Source organism: Eucyclogobius newberryi, unplaced genomic scaffold, assembly GCF_026437365.1.
Source record: "Eucyclogobius newberryi isolate DKJ021-1_F unplaced genomic scaffold, fEucNew1.0.hap1 SCAF_11, whole genome shotgun sequence".
NCBI classification, from domain to species: domain Eukaryota; kingdom Metazoa; phylum Chordata; class Actinopteri; order Gobiiformes; family Gobiidae; genus Eucyclogobius; species Eucyclogobius newberryi.
In genome coordinates, this window is record NW_027315735.1 from 24009945 (window position 1) to 24029036 (window position 19092).

General features: G+C 42.7%; 3 protein-coding genes across 5 annotated transcripts in view; 2 read left to right on the forward strand and 1 right to left on the reverse strand.

Moving 5' to 3' along the window:
- Positions 1-1922: 1922 nt before the first annotated feature.
- On the forward strand, positions 1923-8547 carry LOC140354367 (myozenin-2-like). 2 transcript variants are annotated; one of them, XM_072439355.1, is made up of 6 exons: positions 1923-2074; positions 3378-3480; positions 4846-5012; positions 5378-5531; positions 6031-6214; positions 6907-8547. In XM_072439355.1, exons 2-6 carry the CDS (start codon positions 3384-3386, stop codon positions 7088-7090), a joined length of 786 nt encoding a protein of 261 aa, XP_072295456.1. In that variant the 5' UTR covers positions 1923-2074; positions 3378-3383; the 3' UTR covers positions 7091-8547. The 2 variants fall into 2 exon arrangements, with proteins under 2 accessions (XP_072295456.1, XP_072295445.1); XM_072439344.1 differs by having other exon boundaries at positions 1924-2070.
- On the reverse strand, positions 7272-10327 carry rbm22 (RNA binding motif protein 22). Of its 2 annotated transcripts, XM_072439333.1 has the most exons (11): positions 10081-10327; positions 9283-9336; positions 9181-9210; positions 8977-9109; positions 8792-8892; positions 8549-8721; positions 8278-8478; positions 8035-8199; positions 7858-7940; positions 7662-7790; positions 7272-7576 (listed from the first exon to the last, which is right to left on the reverse strand). In XM_072439333.1, the coding sequence occupies exons 1-11, from the start codon at positions 10270-10272 to the stop codon at positions 7422-7424; spliced, it is 1416 nt and encodes a 471-aa protein (XP_072295434.1). In that variant the 5' UTR covers positions 10273-10327; the 3' UTR covers positions 7272-7421. The 2 variants fall into 2 exon arrangements, with proteins under 2 accessions (XP_072295434.1, XP_072295426.1); XM_072439325.1 differs by having other exon boundaries at positions 8035-8478.
- Positions 10328-11110: 783 nt separating this feature from the next.
- Positions 11111-19092, forward strand: part of ndst1b (N-deacetylase/N-sulfotransferase (heparan glucosaminyl) 1b) — a 45839-nt gene continuing 37857 nt past the window's right edge. The window contains exon 1 of the mRNA XM_072439368.1: positions 11111-11304. The gene's annotated coding sequence lies outside the window, so the exon portion shown is untranslated. The remainder of the gene's footprint in view (positions 11305-19092) is intronic.

Below are 19092 nucleotides of genomic sequence, written 5' to 3' on the forward strand. Positions count from 1 at the left end.
GTAAATGAAACATTCCTGCAGAGAACCACAAGTACCACCACAAGTAGTCTGTGTACCTCCTGAAGTCCTGAACATTTGTACTCAAGTAAAATGTGCAGCCATGTACAGTTAGCCACAGTTTGAGAAACGTCTCCCCTAATTACAAAATAAATGAGTAAATAGGCAAGTGTTTTATCTTCCATCATAAAAAGAGTCATTTAAAGACCTGATATTTTCCTCTAAAATGTTAATCATTCAAATGAGGACCATGACCTTTGTGGATGCATGCTTTAGTTAGTGATCCAGGCTGTGGTGAATTGAAGTGAAACTTTTCTCCTTGCACTGCAGATACATTCCTCTGACTTGGGTTTATTCTGTATTGTCCAGCGCTGGGGGGCTTCCCACTAGGCCAGAGGATTGGAGGCACAGAGCAGTCGGCCAGGTACAAAATCGATATCCAATCTCAACGGGGATAAAGAAAATGTTTTTTCCCTGAGGTCTCCTGTTGTGCCCAATGATTCTATTTGTGCAGGAAAGACTCCTCTGAGGTCCCAGTGGAGGACTGCATCCTGACTGCCGGACCGAGCAGTCAGAAGGACATAGAAAAAGTCAACATTGTGGCTGATGGGCATGTCAAATTCATTCATTCATTTTTGCCATTGGCCAATGATATAAAACTAAAAGCACAATTCATAAATAAATAACACATGTAATTGAAAAACACATGCACCTCATTCTCCACTTTTATCAAAGTGAAGAATGCGCAGAATTTGATTTTTATGTAAAGTTATGAAAACAAGATAAAACCACAATACTAGCAGGAGGACCTGATGTTCTTGACTTGTACAGAGTGTAGGCCATATACTATGTGCTATATGTATTAAAAACATATAGCACATAGTATAGTGTAGTTAACGTATTTCAGATTTTGCTGGTAATCTTTCTTAATTTTCCCTAGTTTGACCATTTTGTGATGTTTGTAACGTTACTGGACATGAGGAGCAAATAGTAACCACACTGTAATCAGAGCCCACGCGTGTCTAATTTACACACATCATTTACACAACTGTATGACATTCAGTAGGTTAATGAAATGAATGTTAGAATATGTTGTTACAAAGTTTACTTGTGTTTTGGATGGAATTGTACGTGTTGATGACCGTTAACGGCATTCTTGTAATCCTCAACTTCTTTATACCCAACCTTTCCTCCCAAAATACAACTTGATTTACATATAACTGTGGTCAAATGAATCAAGAGTTAGAAAATCATGAAAACCTGTCACCTGTTGTATAATTGACTCTAAAATATTTCCAAAAATTAGTTTCAACCGAGAAAGAAGTTTCTCTTTGAATGAGATTGCACACAGTAGCCTACATTCTGTCTACCCAAATACCTGAGTATAACTAGAGCAAAGCTTATTGAAATACAAATAAAAGAAATATAAAATGGAGCAAAGGTCAGGGATTGTAATTTATTATGCTTGGTCAGATGGCCCACTGAGGGATATGGGTGCAGCTCCCATAACTCAGAGAAGTCTGAAGGAAAAGGACATCAAAGGTCCAACGCCATTAAAAAGAGGAGAGAACTGCCTCACATTTAAACCTTTGACCCCAACGAGAACAAAACTCTCAACCTATGATCGCTGTAACCTCATCAGCTTTACAGCCCCTCTGAGGGAAGTGTGCGAGGGCCAACACGGGTGGGCGTTCGAAAGTCATTAGGACAGTAGAAAATAGCACTGTTACTACCGTTTTTCGCTGGGAGGTAAATGTATATGTGTGTTTGGGTGCTTCCTGAGCACCAGCTGCTACGGTGTACACAAGGGATCAGGTTTTTATTATGGAGGAGGCCAGAGCGGTGCATGTAAATCTTCGGACGTGCCCCTCTCTACCCTAATCGCCCCCTTCATACCTCACCAAGGCAGGCATCCTCATGTTGAAACCTCACTGCTAAAATGAGCCCAGTGAGCTCAGCGCCCCCGGCATGATGGGGTGAGTTTTATACCGAGGGCGTCAGGCGGGACAAGAGAACCATCACAGAGCGAGGCACAGCACACAGCCATCCGAGGTGACCCCCCGTAACAGACAGGTAGGTTTGAACACAAGAGGAATACGTGTGCGCTCAGGTGGGTAGTACTCTGCAGGGGTGGGAGGTAAAGTGCTAAAATACAAGAGTGAAAGGATTGCACTTACAGTATAATATTGAGGTATGCTTTTTACTTTTACTTACCGTAGTTGTATTTTAGAGCACGCATCTGTACTTTTACTCCTCTACATGTTTAACTGGACAGAAAAGTAAAAGTATGTTTCTTTTTATTTAGATCTGATGAAAGGGCTGATGTTTTTAGCTTGTTTATATTGACATCTTGGCAACCATTTTTTTTATTTTTAGTCCAAGCTTTCAAGAAAACAAAAATAGGCTATAGATAATATTCACCAAGAACGTTATCAAAAATCTACAAATATTTTTTATCAAGGTCTCAATTCGGCTTTTTTCTAGATTTCAAAATCTTTTGAATTACTTAGTTTTAGTACATTTTAAAATACTTTTATTTAAGTATATTTTTTTTGTGTTATACTTTTACTCAAGTAACAAAATGGAGTTTCACCACCGGAACTCACATTTACTTTTATTTTATACTTTTATGCAAGAAATATTTAGTTTGGTGTAACAATTCACTTACTTTAGTAAAAGCTTCCCACTGTGAATAAATTACAAAAAATTAGTATGAACAACATTAAATAATTTGAACATTTACACGTCTTAAAGCTTATTTGCCTATTCTTTGAAAATAATCGAATCTGTTCATCATTTAATGTTTTGTCAGTCCTATTAATGTAACTAATGAATAATAAATAAGACCTTGATTACATTTTACATGAATTAATTACTGTGTTAAGCTTAGTGCTATGCTTAGTTAGTACAAATCTGAAAACGTCTTAAAAAGTGATATTACCAACTAAAGACAATGAAAAACTTGTCAATGAAAGCTGCTGAACTGTATGTTTATTTGCTCTTAATTCTGTAGGCTCTCTTCTATACAGTACAATGATTATTATAGATATTCAATTTTACTTTTAACCATATATGAGATTAATCAATTAACTGATAAAGCTCATTACTTCAAAAACATACGTACTTAGCAGTCTTATCTTTATACTGTGCAGTGTATATTCAAAGCCAGGCCTGTATTTTGTGTAACGTACAACTTCCTCAAAATGTTTACAAAGCCCACTCACTTACATAGTTTATTGTATTTGATCACATATCGATAATGACTCACAAATGCCCTTGCCGCTGCAGTAAAATAATGGACAATGGTTGATTGATGCCAAATCAATGCAAATACAACAGGCAAACTAAATATTGATTGTGTGAAATTGTGTCACTGTCAGATAAACATGATGATGACGATGATGATGCAGCAGCCTGGTCTGGATAACGCCACCAGACTGAAGATGATGCAAGCTCAGGCTCTGTGCAAAGAGGCCAGAGGAGGTAAGCTTCTGAGCCTTGGATTCGAATAATTAAAGCGATAACGTTCACTTATTAAAGCAATGGCACTTCGAGTCTGTGCCCGTGCAGCTGCTTTTACACGGCTGCTGTCAGGACACACATTTGCCAACATCAAAGTGCTGTGCCCATCACCAGGGGGGGGCACATGGCACATCCCAATCCTGGGAGAGGCGGCGTATTGTCAGGATCCTCCAAACTTCACCAGCGGGGCGTGCTTGTTTTCGCCTCGCTGTCTGCCAACTTCCCTTTGAAACCCCCAAAAGTCAGTGATATGTGACTGTACGCGGAATATTTTACACTGTGTGATCAAAGACGGGTCCTCGGGGTGACACGGGCTAAGACCTCCCAACACTTATCATGCAAGAGCCAATGCCACCGTCTTTCATGCACACAGATCCTATTTATATGTGCTCAGTTACCCGTGCAACCTCGGACCACAACAAACCTTACACAGGCCTTGACATCATCTCAGGGCTATTTCAGAGGCTCACTGTGCAGTGATATAACATGAGAGGAGACCCTGAACTAAATCTGTGAGGATTTTTAACTTGCTGCAGAGGGACTGGCTTTTTTAAAAAGGCCTCCAGCTGTTGAAAGTTGACAGAAACAGGATCAGAGAAGACGCGTCAATTTGCTACAAGAGCTTATTAGTCCATGCATACTTTACTGTGTTTAAAGCAGATGCGTGTTTGAAATACACAAACGACTAAACGAGAAGAAGATTACAGAATCTGACTTAATCAGGGAGGGCATCTGGCACAAATCCAAGGCTAATGCAATCGGGGACAAACTACACACTGAGATCTATGGTGCAGGTATCACTCTTTTGATTTATGAGTTCATGGCTTAATCCTCATTTGACATACTTGACTGACTTAATCATGTGCATTACCGTCATATTCATGTACAATACTGACTCAACCATGTGCAATACCGTAATATTCATGTGCTATTACTGTTTTTTTTTTACTTTACTTTATTATTTCATTATTATTTTATTTTTATCTTTTTATTTTTTTCCTCCATTCCCTATTAAGATATGAGAGGAGTTTTGTTAATAAGAGTTTTTTTTGTTTTGTTTATAAGAGTTCTTCTATCAAGAGTATTTTTTTGAAACTTCCTACAAGTTATCTGTCCTTTCCCCCTGTATCTACTGCATTGCAACAATGAAATTTCCCCATGTGTGGACAATAAAGGATTATCTTATCTTATCATTTAGTGCTTATCAAACCCTGACTTAGCCCTAGGGGGTTATCGACTATTTTTGCAATTTTATGAAAATTGTGCTGTTGTATTTTTATTAACATGAAGGTCAGGGCTTTATGCTGCCCTTGTTTATTATTACAGAGCATGTGAACTTGGGAAAGAAGGTCAGCGTCCCCAAAGATGTGATGATGGAGGAGCTGAATCTGTCAAACCGAAACCGTGGCTCCCGCATGTTTCAGGAGAGACTAAAACGTGCGGAGATGTTCACTCTGGAAAACGACGCCAACGGCCCCCGGACCAGCATCAATGTACGAAACACACACTCAGATCTCATTATGGTGATACATAACCCATAGCTAAAGTGTAGTTTTAGGTTATGCATGACAAACCTGAGGGGGCATCCCAGTTTCAAAGGGGTGCAAAGATTATACTCTTCCATTAAGTGTCATTATTTAGCACAATGGTCATGAGGGTGCTGTTATATGAGGTTGCACCCCTGTAGACTCGGGCATGTGCTTTACGTTTTTTGTGGTGGACTTATTAGAAAGATATTGTTTTTATTGAAATGATACATATTTTTTCCAGCAAACAGCACTTTGTGAACTCTTATGTGTATACCTAAACTAAACAGATTGCATATTTCATTTTTTTATTCCTTATTTTCTTTTTTAAGGTCCCAACAGAAGCCATACCACCTGAACACCTCACACCTGAGCCACAAGTAGGGAAAGAAAACCAGACTTGCTTGATCCCGGGCAAACATAGCCTGGTTATGAACCTTCAGAAGACCGTAGCAAAGAAGGGCAGTCCGGCTGTCCTGGCTCCAGGTAAACGCTGCCCTGCTGTGTAAGAGGCCAATGACACGGAGCAGGACTTGTGCAAAGTCACTGCAATGGCAGGAGGCTGGGGCAAAGTCGTTACACTGATACCGGCATGATCGCTGCCCACTATATACCCTTTTGTCTGCTTGTTTTTGTAGAGCCAATTATACTCCAGTCACAACGTGTTCAAAGCAATTATTTTAAAATCTGACAGGCAGTAATTCTATTATTCAGGATTCATGCTGGGAATAATTAGTGTAGTCTGTCTTGTCGTTATAACTGCAAGCTTTGGGAAGAATATAATAGGCCCTCCTCAATTTCAAAAGAGCCATTATATGCCTTTGATTTACATGTTTATTTGATTTGTGCTGACACCTTTCCTCTCCATTAATCAGTGCGTGGGACAGTCACAAATGGCAAACTGGCTTGAGTTATGACCTCTTGTGACCAAACTACTATACAGGATCATTTTTCTAAATTCTGTTCCAATATGACTTCCCACTAGGTTACTCTGGGCCACTAAAAGAAATTCCACATGAAAGGTTCAACATGACAGTGATCCCCAAATCCTATTGTTCTCCTTGGAGTGAAGCTCTGGCCAGCAACAAGGAGCTCCAAAACAGCCTCACCAGCCAACTGCCCGAAGTCCCACAGGGGCAACAACCTGCCAACTACAGGAGCTTCAACAGGTAATAACCCACTTCTGTTTAAAATGCAGAAATAACTGTCCAAGTAAACATGTAAACCCCATTGACTTGGCAAATCAACTTTCTTTAAATAGATGTATTCACAGTGTGTCATGACATGTTACTCATCACAATCATCCCAGGCTGGGCCCGACTCCATGTTTCCATAGTCTGAAAATGAATCCGGTCTCTGGCTTGCACCTCCTCAGAATGTGACTGTGATTGCTATTTTAACACTGCCACTCAAAGATGAAACCTTGAGGTGCAGTGAGGCTTTTTTTTTTAAATGCTGCCACAAAACCGATAGCTCACAAAAAAAGGAAATATTTAAGTCTCAGGAAACTGCACCTTGGCTGTGAGCAGAACAAAGGTTAATCTTGGGCAGATGGAGAAATAGCCAGAATGAAATGCTCTGGCTCACAACTTGAAAGTCTTTACTCAATTAGCGCTGTCATTCAGCCGGTGATAAACCCCGAGGAGGGATCTGTTTACGGTTTCATAGTCAAGATAGAATCATGCAGTGCTAATTAAATCTGAACTTCACTAACGGTCAAGGCATCTTTACACATGAAACAGGCAGACTGGTCTCGCCGTATGTGGTCAGGGATATTTGGACGCATAAATCTACATTTCAGAAAAGTGCACAATATCACTTAACATTGACTTTGAATTCAGCTGTGGTGTCTTCTTTCCAGGGCTGCTATGCCGTTCAGAGGCATGATGGCGAGCAGAAGGGTGGTTCCTGTGATCGGGTTTGAGGCGGTTGAATCACAGACGCTGCCAGGAGCTGCTTTAGACCGCATATGCCACCGGCCCAACTTTAACAGAGCACCCAGGGGATGGGGCATCAATTACAGCCCTGAATCTAATGAACTATGAAAAGTGCTAATACGCTTAAGAACTGGAGCACAGACCGACTGCCTCTCCACCTCTTCTCTCACTTTTCCACTGGCAGAGAAATTAAACTGTCTACTACTCAGTGGTGCAACCCACAGGGACTGTGAAAGGCCAACAAAGGAAATACAAGCAAATGAAATTACTTCAACACATTAGATGACAAAAATGGTAGGTTTAATGAAACATTTAACAACATGAATACTAAAATAAACTCAGATTAAAAAAAGAAATTGGATAATGAAAACAAAGATAAAAATATTTTGATGTTTGCTAAACCCATGTGTGTTCTCAGGCCTGGCACATTAAACTGGTTTCACTGTTCATGGCGTGATCCGTGAGCGGAATGGGCACCCATGCGCTGAGGGTCCTGGGATGGATAGTGGATTTGACCAGGAGGTCTCATACCAATAGGGGGGGGCATAGGGGGGGCCATTGTGCCCATAGCATGGAACATTGGTGGACCAAAACCTGGAGAAAAAGAAAAATACAAAAACAAAATGATTTTTTTCCCTTTCATAAAAGCATATAAATTATATTTCGTTTGTAGATCTACCTGGTGGAGGTGGGTTCATGCCTGGAGGTGGGGGCATGTTTAAGTTCATAACAGCAGGAGAGCTGTTGGGGTCCAGGTTGAAGTAGTTTGCCGACGTCTCTTCATCCAGTGGTGGGGGAGGGGGCAAAGCTAAAAGAAACTCTGTTTCAAACTGTGCGTTTCATTAAGAAATATGACAAGCAAGATAGCAACATACCTCCAGGCAAACCAGGGACAGGTTCAAGTCTTGAGCCAATCTCACTGACCCCTTCACCCTCTTTCCCTCTTGCTGCTTGAGACCTGTAAAAGTGTTAAGTGAAGAAAGATACTGGTATGAGGCATCGAAAAGCAAGGAACAGGTTGGTTTGCTTTAATAATGTGATAAACTACACACCGTCCCCATTTGACAGTTAGCCTTCGTCCATTGATTATGAGTTTGTTGAATGACTTTTCTGCTGCCATTTCAGCTGCATCTCGTGTAGCAAACTGAATAAAAGCACACTGCTGCCTTTGAACTATGGTAATGGTGCGAATTTCACCAAATTGGTAAAAGAAGCCCCTAAAGGAAAACAAATTGTTGTCATTAAAAAGATTATGATTGTAGTTGCACAAAAACTTGTCCTGTCCCATTTCATACTTCAGGTCTCCATCTGTGACATTGTCTCCCAATCCACCGATATATAGAGTAGTGATGGTCTTGTCATCAGGTGGATCAAGGCGTGGCATAGTTGAGGCTCGCTTCAACAGTTTGTCAGCTACTGGGTCATTGATGCCATAATAACGATCCTTGATGTTCTGGTCAGCAAGTGGATCGTCTGGATCGGTCGGCTTTTCGTGTCTAAGAGAAAAAAATAACAATGTTAAGTGCTGTAAAGCTGTTCTAAATAAAAAGTGTACCTATGCTTTACCTGTATGGACACTCCTCTCCTCTTTTACATTCTCCCTTCACCCAGAAAGAGCAGATGTGAGGACGATTCCTCTTGTAGTAAGGTGTGGTTCTGGCAAGTTTCAGCAACATGTCGCTTGAGCTAGGGGCTTTACCAATCTGTCCTACAGGCCGTGTGCCATCAGAGTTTGCAATCTGGAACAATAAAAAAAAATTAAGAGTGAAAGAAAACATATTGTCCAAAACACAAGACAGACTTACAAACCTCTCTTTCCATGTTCTGTGTATAGTATTCCTTATTCACATCAGACCTCGGAATTTCATCTTTAATAGCAAGTCCTGTGTCTCTGACCTGAATAGGTAAACCTGTCGACAAACAGTGTTAGGTTTCTTATAATTCAGAGGGAAAGGCAAATTCTGAAAATAAACAATTGGCAAAGTCAGTTTCACCATATTCAAGATCCAACAGACAGGTCTGACACACATTCTTCATTTTACTGCATGTCTGACAGACTTCAGTCTTTTTAAAGCGCATCCGTGTCCCAGGACACCACCGAAACACCGTGAACGGACGAGCACATATCTAAAAGAATATTCAAATAAGAGTTATTATTTTTCTTCATTATGCTTAATTCATAATGCCATTGAACTCACCTTGCATTCTTTCCCATATTTTTCCTTTGTCTATTAAAACAAAAAAGTAAATATTCGCTCACACCGTGTTTTAGATTTGAGTGTTTGTGTATGCATACTTACCATACGAATGTAAGGGTTTTCTCCTAAGCATGTCTGGCAAAGAATTGGGAAGTCCTGAAAAGAAAATCAGATGATGACGTAACATTGACATGTTAAAGCTATGCTGTCTGCACTTCAGTGTAATAAACATTAGAATATCTCTCTCTGCAGGAGACCAAGAGCAAGGTGTGGAAATTGGCTAAACCTCACTTTTCACCTGCATCTACTAAATAAAGCCCGCTCCTGTAACACTAGTCATTGAATTAAGTCATACAAAAATGTCGCAAGCATCGGTCACCAAATTATAGTCTATGGCGACAAAGTGGTTTAAGATACATTTTAACAAGACACAAAGGCAAACTCTTTTTAAATAAAGACTGGATTATACGGCAATAAATAAAAGATTCAACGGGAGCAAAAATGACTTTCTCCATATAATGTATAATAACGTAGACATTGGGCTCGGCTAATGCTACTGCGTTAGCCTTTATAACGTTGCAGTTTATCCGCAAATGCCTTGCCTTTTTTAGACCACGTAAAAGCACAGCCCGTTTGTGGCGAATTGATAACATAATAATATGTATTATAATCCACTTTTAAAAAGAAAAGCCACAGATCTCACCAACTGTTAAAGACGCCACGCTGACTGAATTTAACCGGTTAGCAAAAGGATAGCATAGCATCAGTAAACCGCGCCAGGCTCGAGGCATTTTAATCAAAGATCCGGTTCACACACATCCTGGACCTCAGAGCGACAGAAGAAACACGCGAGGAGTCACACTAACATGTCCTGGTCTGTATCGCGCTCATAAAACTTACCGCGTCTTCCCAGTTCTGTCTGTTGTAGGTGTTTGAGCCCAGGGACGTCGCCATTTTGCACAGAGCCAAACAACACAGGCCCCAAAGAGGCCGACCACAATGCACCGCGGGCAGGTGCCGCCGGTCACCTACAGGGGGCGCGCTTCTGGAGTGTGAGCGTGGATCTGTGTGAGTCCCTGGTAAAGGAAACATGAGGCAACAAAATGTATGGATTTAGTATTCATTCACGTTAGTGTCACAAACCAGCCACAGAAATCACACAAAAAGAAAATAAATAAAACAATTCTTCAAGAGTTATATCCAACAGAACCCTTTTTGAAATAGCCAAAGCTTGACTTGACATTAGCTCTCTCTGAGGACAGTGTGTGAGAGTTGGGGCTTAAGCCAATTTTGTAAACCAGTCTATAGTCTACTTACACTTGCCCACCTGTTTAAACCAGGTCAGACTGTTGTTGCTGTGTGAAACACTGATTAGAAGTGCAGGGATGTGTTCAGATAGTGAGTAAATCCGTCATGTTTATTTAAGGTCAGGCTGGGGTTGTGAAGTCAAAGGGCACTGGGCAGGGGTTTCTGGCCTAATAGATGGCAACTCTTTCACAACAATCACCTAAACAGACAGGAATGCTGGACTTAAACCCTTTTCAAACATATTTTAAACAAAATTAATGCTACACAAGCACTTAGATAATCCTTATCTGAATAGGCCACTAGGGTGCTTTATGTCAAAAGCACTGGTCAAAAGGTCGAACACAACTCTTTTTTTTTGGCTTGAATACTTTTTTTTTCCTTTTCTTTTTCATCAAACTGAAGAGTTGTTTTGCATAGAAAACTGAAACTAAAAACTAAAATACAGTGCAGTGGTAACTGCAATAGCCTATGGGCCATATTTAAAATATGAATTCATCTCACATCCAATGAAAGATGGTTTGTGTGATGACAAAGTGTCAGAGGGGGTCTATGAAAGCAGGCTGCAGACAGAACGGGCAGAATAGCCTGTGCCGTGATGGCGCCCCCTGTCGGCCATCGTGGCCCACTGGCGAAGCGCGGAGCTGCAGAAAGAGAGGGGCATTCTCAGATTTCCCGGCTGCTTCCCAGCCGAGTGAGCTGTGCCGCTGCTTTCACATCACGGCCGACGGAAAAGCAAGACAACGACGACGCACGCCTCGACCCCGCTCCTTCCTCCGTCGGCTTGTGCGTCTGCACTTTCGCGTAGCTCGTATCGCGGTAAGTACATCCAGACTCCACCTCGGAGCGGTGTTTTCGCACATGTTTCGTACATAGCCTCTTGCTTCCAGGCCGACAGGGGAAGGCTGTCTGGCTCAGGCGGAGAAAGGCCAGCCTCGGCCTGGCTCTCGCTCATGGCGAGGAGCGGGGCTGCGGTAGAGCTGGAGCGGTTCCTCTGCACGGCCAGGTCGAAGTTTGCTGTCCGGGATTGAGCAGCTCCCGATTAAATATCGGAATCCTTTATTTGAGTCTCTTTGCAACCTGGTACAAGACACTGCTAAGTTCACTTGTTTTGATAACTTTGTCAGTGCTGTTTGATATAAGGTTTCCGCTGCAGCCCTGGATTTTCCCTAAAGAACATTGTAGCTGGTTTATTTCCATTCTACTCCTCATGTGTTTGTACGTAGACACTAACGGATCAGGAACCAATGTGCATTTATTGCTTGAATATTTAGGGTCGCTTAATTGTTGCCACATATTCCAAAAGCCCAGTGAGTTTAACCTGTTAAATTTGAAGAATATGTGCGGGATGAATTGATGATAATCTGCACATTGTAAAACACACTCGCATTAAGTCGCTGTTGTCTGTTACAAGGCTAAGTTTATTTAAATGCCATGTCGCCTTCCAGCAGACTACTAGAGGACTAAACCCCCCAAAAAGTTATGCATTGCACAATTTGTATTTGAAATTTCTTTGTGACTAACATCATTTGTGTTTTGAAATGGTGCACCTATTGAATGGCTGTGCAGGAAAAGGGCAGTCCAGACCTGCCTAAAATCCATTGCCTTGGGGAGTGTGCTCTACATGCACCTATATGTGAGGAAGAGATTACTGAAGTAGAGTGACTCATGCTCAAATGCATTAGACAGATTCATAAGGACTTTCCCTTGATATTGCCTTAGCTGCTGTCTGAAAAAGGCTGTCTTTCTGCTGGTGTGTGTATCCAGATTTATTTGACCGGTGCTCTACATTTCCCTCCCCAAACCATGTGCTGTTTGTCCCTGACTGTTTAAAACATTCAAGGGATTATTCCATTTGCAGATGAGGAGTGAGGAAGTGGTTATGCTCGCTCTAGTTTTGTCTAAATGGTGGAGTGTTGCAGCTTAAGTTTGTTTTCTTCATTGGTGCCATTTCTCTGGTGCTGTAACCCTCCATCTGACTGTTCCCATAGGCTGCCAGACAGTGATGTAGCGTGCTGTTGATGAAGGCTACTACTGCTGCCGTAGCCTTTTGATCATACATCATACTCTTTGGACTTGGATGCACCTCTGAAATACTGTGACGCCGACAGGCGTCTTGATAAAATACATTTGGCCTGACGATGTATGGCAGATTATGTCATCAAGCAGCTATTGGCAATTTATCAGGATGACACATGATCAACACAATTTTAGATTCAAACCTCAAAGAGGAAAGCCTTGTGTGTCATGAGTCATTGATGCTGGCATTGCTGTGAGTAAGACAGAGGTTTAATTGTTTTGCAGACGCTATAGCATTATGCTGCTAAAATCCCAGGTTTGGGAAGTGGCAGTGCCTAAAACATGCCACTGCTTGTATTTTTCCATGTCGGTGCCCTTTGTAGCAGACTTGGAGTGTGGGGGGCAGCGCTCTCTCTCTGCAGTGGGACTAAAGCCAGACATGAAGTTCCCCAACTCTGTCAGCTGTGCATAAGCACCACTTTGTCCCTATGGTTCTTGTTCATATAATGCTACAACTGGCACAGGACTTTACTTTTGAACAGAGCTCAAAATAAACACTGTGTGACACTCGCATGTGCCTCCTGGTTCAATATGCCAGAACAGAGAGAGCTGGACTAGTCACAGACTTGCAGTATTTGTAATCTATCTATGGCCTGGTTTGTTTAAAGCACAATATTTTATCCTCAGCTGAGCTGGAACAGGGTAAATACATTTAAAATGGCATAGCACAAACCAGTATTAGGAAATGATCCGGTGGCATCTGTAATCCTTTGGAAAACCTGGACAGTTGTTTTTTAATAGTGCTTGCATTCATCAGATATTTGGCAGTTGCTTAGGAGGGTCCACATGTGTGACTAGCTGGCTAGGTTAGCAGTACGGCTGAATGCAGGCAGATCAGATTACTGAACGATTAGCCATGGCCTCCCATCCCCGGTTGAGGGAAATGATTTTCCACTGTCATAATTCCCTAGACTGAATTACGCAGTCCAGTGACTCAGATATACTCGATACTAGAGCTGCCGGAGTACTGCACAGCCTAACTATTGCTCTCTGGAGAGGGGTGATGGGTACAGAGTGCATGGACTATTGTTGCTCTGCTGAACCTAATTGTTTTGTAATTGGAACGTTTCGATCATCAGTTTCTATCTTTAATACGAAAAAATAATGTAAGGACAAGAACTATTCATAGTTTAGTGACTGTCTGTACAGTCAGTTCTTGTTGTTTTACCAAAAGGATGCAGACAACAGTCCTGAAACTCTAAACCCATACTCAAATCTTCCCCTGTTGTAAGCACATGTCAGCTGGCCGATGAGGCGATGTAAATCAAGCAGGCCTCTTCTGGAATTTTGCTGAATGGAAAAGGGAGCAGGGAAGAGGCTGGACCGTGGAGGTTGGACTACATTTCCAAGTTGCCTTCCCCCTGAGGCAGGAATCCGATACATTCCATGGGCTCCTGTATCCCGACAAATAATGGTGACCAGGGTGTAACATTTCATCAGATGACACTTGATTGGAGTATAAAGTGCTGGGAAAGTAACAGCTATGTCATATGCTCAAAGGTAGTCCGCCCTGGTTGCCCGAGGGATCAGGAAGTATGGCGCATGAGTGGTGCTGGTTATATGAGATATATGGATTTATCCCTTGTAGAAGATTGCCTAAGTCCTCGCGTGCCCCACCCATCTCCATTTAGACAGAGACATTTATATTGATGCAGAACGTGGAAGCAGCGGGGCAACTCTCAATATCTTTGGTATTTACACACCATTGTGCAGTGATTTGACCCAATGTGGCAGCTAAACTGAATAATAATTGCTTCTTAAATTACTTCTGACAAATAACCCCAAAGTCGTTAGGCTGGTCTAGTCCCAACTTGGCTTTTCTCGAGGCAAGTCATGGCATGGGCTTTTCTGTTTCCTCAAAACAATGACAATGATGTTTATGTGAAGTAATTCAACTGTAGTTTGCTTTTTAAGCACCGTAGATGCTATGGCAGTGTATATCACCTCCTCCTGCACTAAAGTCTATTTATTCTGCAGATACGAGAGAGAAAAAGCCCTGTTTTATTTAGTGGTCGAAACGGAAGATCTCCGGTGTTAATGGACTTCACCTCAGCGCTACAGCGGACCCTCGGGGTGCAGCTTGTCTGTACGCTCAACCAGGGAGGACTCTGCATGGGCCTGGTAATGAAGCCTTTTTCAGAGGTGGAGTGATGCAGTAATGGGAACGGACCACTTCACAGTGGGATAATCTATCCTTATTTATCAGTAATCAGAAATTAAATTGATATATTTTTTAGCTTCCTTTGTCCATTTAGCCAAACGGAAGGAGTTTTGTGCTGTATGTGCATTCCCTTGAGTGTCTTGTAATGAATTCTAAATGTCAGTTTTCATGGAATCTGATAACGCTCCAGCTTGTGCAGCAGCTTGTGTAAATCTTATGTAAATGTTTTGAAATATTTAGGTTGTTTGTTCAGTGCGTCACATGGTGGTGGTGCTAAAAGCTTTCCAAGTGAGAGCATAGGGACAGACAGGTGGAGCGGAGGTTAGCAGCCCCTCTGTTTATGCAGTTGTCTGGTGGCCTGGACGGGTGTCTGCCTCGTACACCGTCCCACAGACTGTTCTGACATGAGAGCAAGGCCTACAGTGGTTTTATTGGCTTTTTGCAAGCTTTTGTAACTAAAGAAAGAGACATTTTGATGGCTGCTGTCGGAAGTTAGTAGTTTAAATGAATGTGAGAAAAGAATTATATTTATCTCTTCGGTTAGCATCCTGTCATCACATTCAAGTAAGCTCTGATTAGTGTTTATTAGATGCAATGACTGCAGAGCCAAGAGCAAAAAAGGAATTTATTATTAAATTGCATATTTCGAATGTTTATGTGTAGATGAAACAAAACTGCGTGTTTTAGAAATGATAGAGTAATGTCAAGTAACGTTTTCTTGTTAACCAAGTAACCCTGTCTTTTCAAATGGTTAAAAATTGAATGAACAATAGTTTTAAGCAGAAGTTAGTTTCTTTCTTACTAAAGGCATTGTGCCGTGTTTTCCCTGACATTATACTGTCTGAGAGGCCTCGCTTTTGTTTACAACCCAAGCTTGAATAACAGCTGCACTGTCATGATGCAGCTGATACTGTGGAAGACCTAACACCTACACAAAGTTACACTCAGGTCTCTCTTGTTCCTCATTAACCTCTAAAATGGCAAGGACAGGGCTTTGAAATGGATTCAGTCTGTGGCATTGAACCTAGAGACCAGTGCAGACCAAAGTCTTATCAGAACGTCCCACTTGGGCAGACGGCCTGGTATAAGTTTGGCTGCACGTCATCTGCTGCTCTGTGCCTCTGCTCTGCCTCAGACCACAGCCCCACGCCACAGCAGGTCATCTGGTGTCCACTCACCCTCCATCTGTGAACTTCACTTGGCCTTGGTGCAAACAAAGTAAGTGTATGAAATGCACCACTATCATTTAAACGGCCAAACGTAATCTTTGAATGGAAACTATGAATGCATCGCCAGGTTTATTATGGGTCATTTCAGTTTTCAATTGGTTAAATCCTCCCGAACAATACCTCCTGTAACAAACTGACCACAGCTGATGCCGCATCACTTCCATTTTGAGTTGCTGAGGTGGAAAGCATTGTATCGGTGCCGGCCCGAGCTTTTTGGTTCTGGCAGCAGTGAGCGTACCCCTTCAGTGATCCGCGGCACTCCCCACCCTGCTGTCTCATCTATCCTGGTGGTATGAGCCCTGTGCGCCCGGCTCCAGTCTGCAGCTCGACAGGTGTTGGCAGCCCAGAGGCCACCGCAGCTGCGCCCTGGACACCTATAGACATGAGCGTGTGGCCTTAGACGGCAAATGACAGTAGGATGAATGAGTTTTGTTTTCCACAGATTTTCAGTTTTATGGAGAAGTCTGGGCTCCGTGGAGGGTGACGGTCGGGTGGTGCGACGGCTGGCCGCTCTCAGTGGGACAAGCTTTTGGTTTGTGTTGAGCAGCTCCAAATGTGTTTGTGCAAAGAGGGCCCGCAGTCACTATAGTAGGGTGCACAAGGCCGCAAACACAAACAGCCTCCCCCTGTGTGAGTGAAGTGTCCAGATATGTGCGCTGAATGGGACACAGGTGTCTGGCCCGGCTTGTGTGTTCCTCTCAGGTCTGTGTTTGTTTTCTCTGGGTAATGGCTCTAACTAACAGCTTGACCAGAGATCATTGGCTCTCAATGGACCGGGTGGAGGTTTCTTTTGCTACTAAGGATGAACTTCAAGATGTAATCTGCATGAAATTGAAAGTATCCCACAACACAAAGTTGAAGCTGCATGAGTAAGGCTCCTTCTTTTTAGATTACCAGTCCCTCCTTTATTCTTCTTTTTCCCTCCGGCTCCTCTGATCTCCTCCAGCAAAGCAGCCGTTTGAAGTTATTGAAGCTATGGCTTTTTGGTGAGCCCTCAAAGTGCTTATGTGACAGGTAGAGAAAAGCCAGAGGGGAGTAATGTGACTCCCACGTTGTCCAGAGCTTCCCCGGGCTCCATCTTCCACACCCCAGCCTCTCTGTGGTGATGTCACTCATAGCTGCCTTTGTTGAGGAACAGCCCAAAGGTGTGCTTTAGGCTCACTGCAGACTGTACCGTGTCTCCCATGGGTGCACAGGACTGGCTAATGGCTTGTTAACGCTTTCTCTGCCTCTATATTGAAGCGTGCAAGCATTAGTGAGAGCTACCTTCTCTGACTTGATCTGATTGTTTGACTGACCCCTTGGCCGGCACAGATGGCCAGTCCCATAGAAGCATCACAATAAACATACAGTTAATATCTGGCCCACATAACCCCCCCTATGGTCTAACTGCTCTGGTTTCTCTGTGCCACCCTCTGTGCTATTGTCTTCACCGCGTTCCTCAGAGCGCCTGTTATTCCTATAACTTGCTCATCGTTTTAAATTCCAGAATCCATTTCTTTTGCCCCCAGGCACTGGGCAATGGCTGGAGACTGAAGCAAATTAAATTTGGACTCCTTTTTTTGTTCCCCTTGGACCTGTGTACGATGGAGCTGTAGAAGGAGGACGAGAGCAGAAAGTGGAGGGGAAAAAGGCTATTTCCCGTGCATTACAGTCTCTATCCTCAGGGCCTAAGGAAGACGATGCCAGCAACACCTTCTGTATTATTCTCTTTTAATTGTTTTTATGCACTTCTTCTTGCTCTGCTGGTTTTGCCACTCCTTAGCATAATACCATAGGTATATACCGATACCTATGGTACTATACTGTTACCACAATTTGACCCAGTTTATTAGATGTGGTCTAGTGAATTATTAATTGAGGTTATCTAACTGTTCCTGTAATGAATCACGTGGCAAAGGCCTCTGTGTTTCTCGCTGATCAAGTCATACCCTCATGCCTCCTTCTATACACATTTGTACTCTTATCATAACAATCTTGAACTGAAAGGCACGGCCCCTCAAACTTCACTATATGGTTAATAAGTGTAACATGCACTGTAATATGTCATTGTGTCAGAGCACAATACAGCGACTAAGTGCACTGAATGCAAATTAATCTTGTGGGATGGCAGCCGCTGAATAGAGTGCGGTTTTTGGGAGCTGAGGGGAGCGGGGAGGGCCAGAAGGAAGGCTAATGGTGGCGACAGAGAGGAGAGCGAGAGAAAAGCGCATGTGAGCAGCAGGAGGGAGGTGGGATGTAGTCATCGCCAGGCCCATTCATCATGCAATGCCTGCTGGGATGCACTGGGGTCAGTCCCGCACAACACAATTACAGCCTGTTCTGGTGCTGTGCCGGGCTGCGCTGTGTTCTGACTATGTTCCCTCGGCTTTTGTTAAATTCACTCAGTTCTTCTAGCGCTCTCTTGTTTTCCCGTCTTTTGTCTTCTCGCTTGTTTGCGGCTGTTTCTTGAACTTGTGTGTTCTGCTGTAACTGCATGATCGGCTGCAAACACTTAAATTAACTGAAGATTTGTGTGTGTTGGCGCTGCTACTGCTGTGCTTCTTGCTGTTCTTTGAGACCTAAAACACAACTCTGTCTCCTGCTAAATTGCCTGTCTCTCACTTTGCCAATTGTAGCTTCCTGCTGGGCTGCATCAGCTGAAGTTTCCATTCATCTGGCGTCTTGAGTAGTTTGAGTGACAGGCCCGGCTGTGTTGGTGTGAGAGTAGTAGCATGTTGTTTACACTGGCTTCGGTGTTTTTTTTTTAATCTGCAGATGTTTCCAGTCAACTATTTGCTTGTTGTGTTCTCTAATGTCAGATGATGGCATATCTGATCAGAAGGATATCGCTGGAGTCATCTTGTCAATATCTATTTTTCATGCGGTGGCGAGGAAGATGTTTTCTCTGCCGAGAAGCCTTTAGGTTGTGTGTCTGAAGGCGGCAATAAAACGGATCACCTACAAATCAAACTGCAGCTTTTGAAAGCTCTGCCAGATCTTCTTGTCTCCACTATTGCACATGGCTGACGTTAGGCTGTTATTGGCTGCCATCTGGTTCAGTCCACCAAGAGAATAAGCAGCTCCATAAAGAAACAATTCAGTTTAAGATTGCTGCACAGATAAATGCTGTATATTGCTTATATTTATGGTCATGTC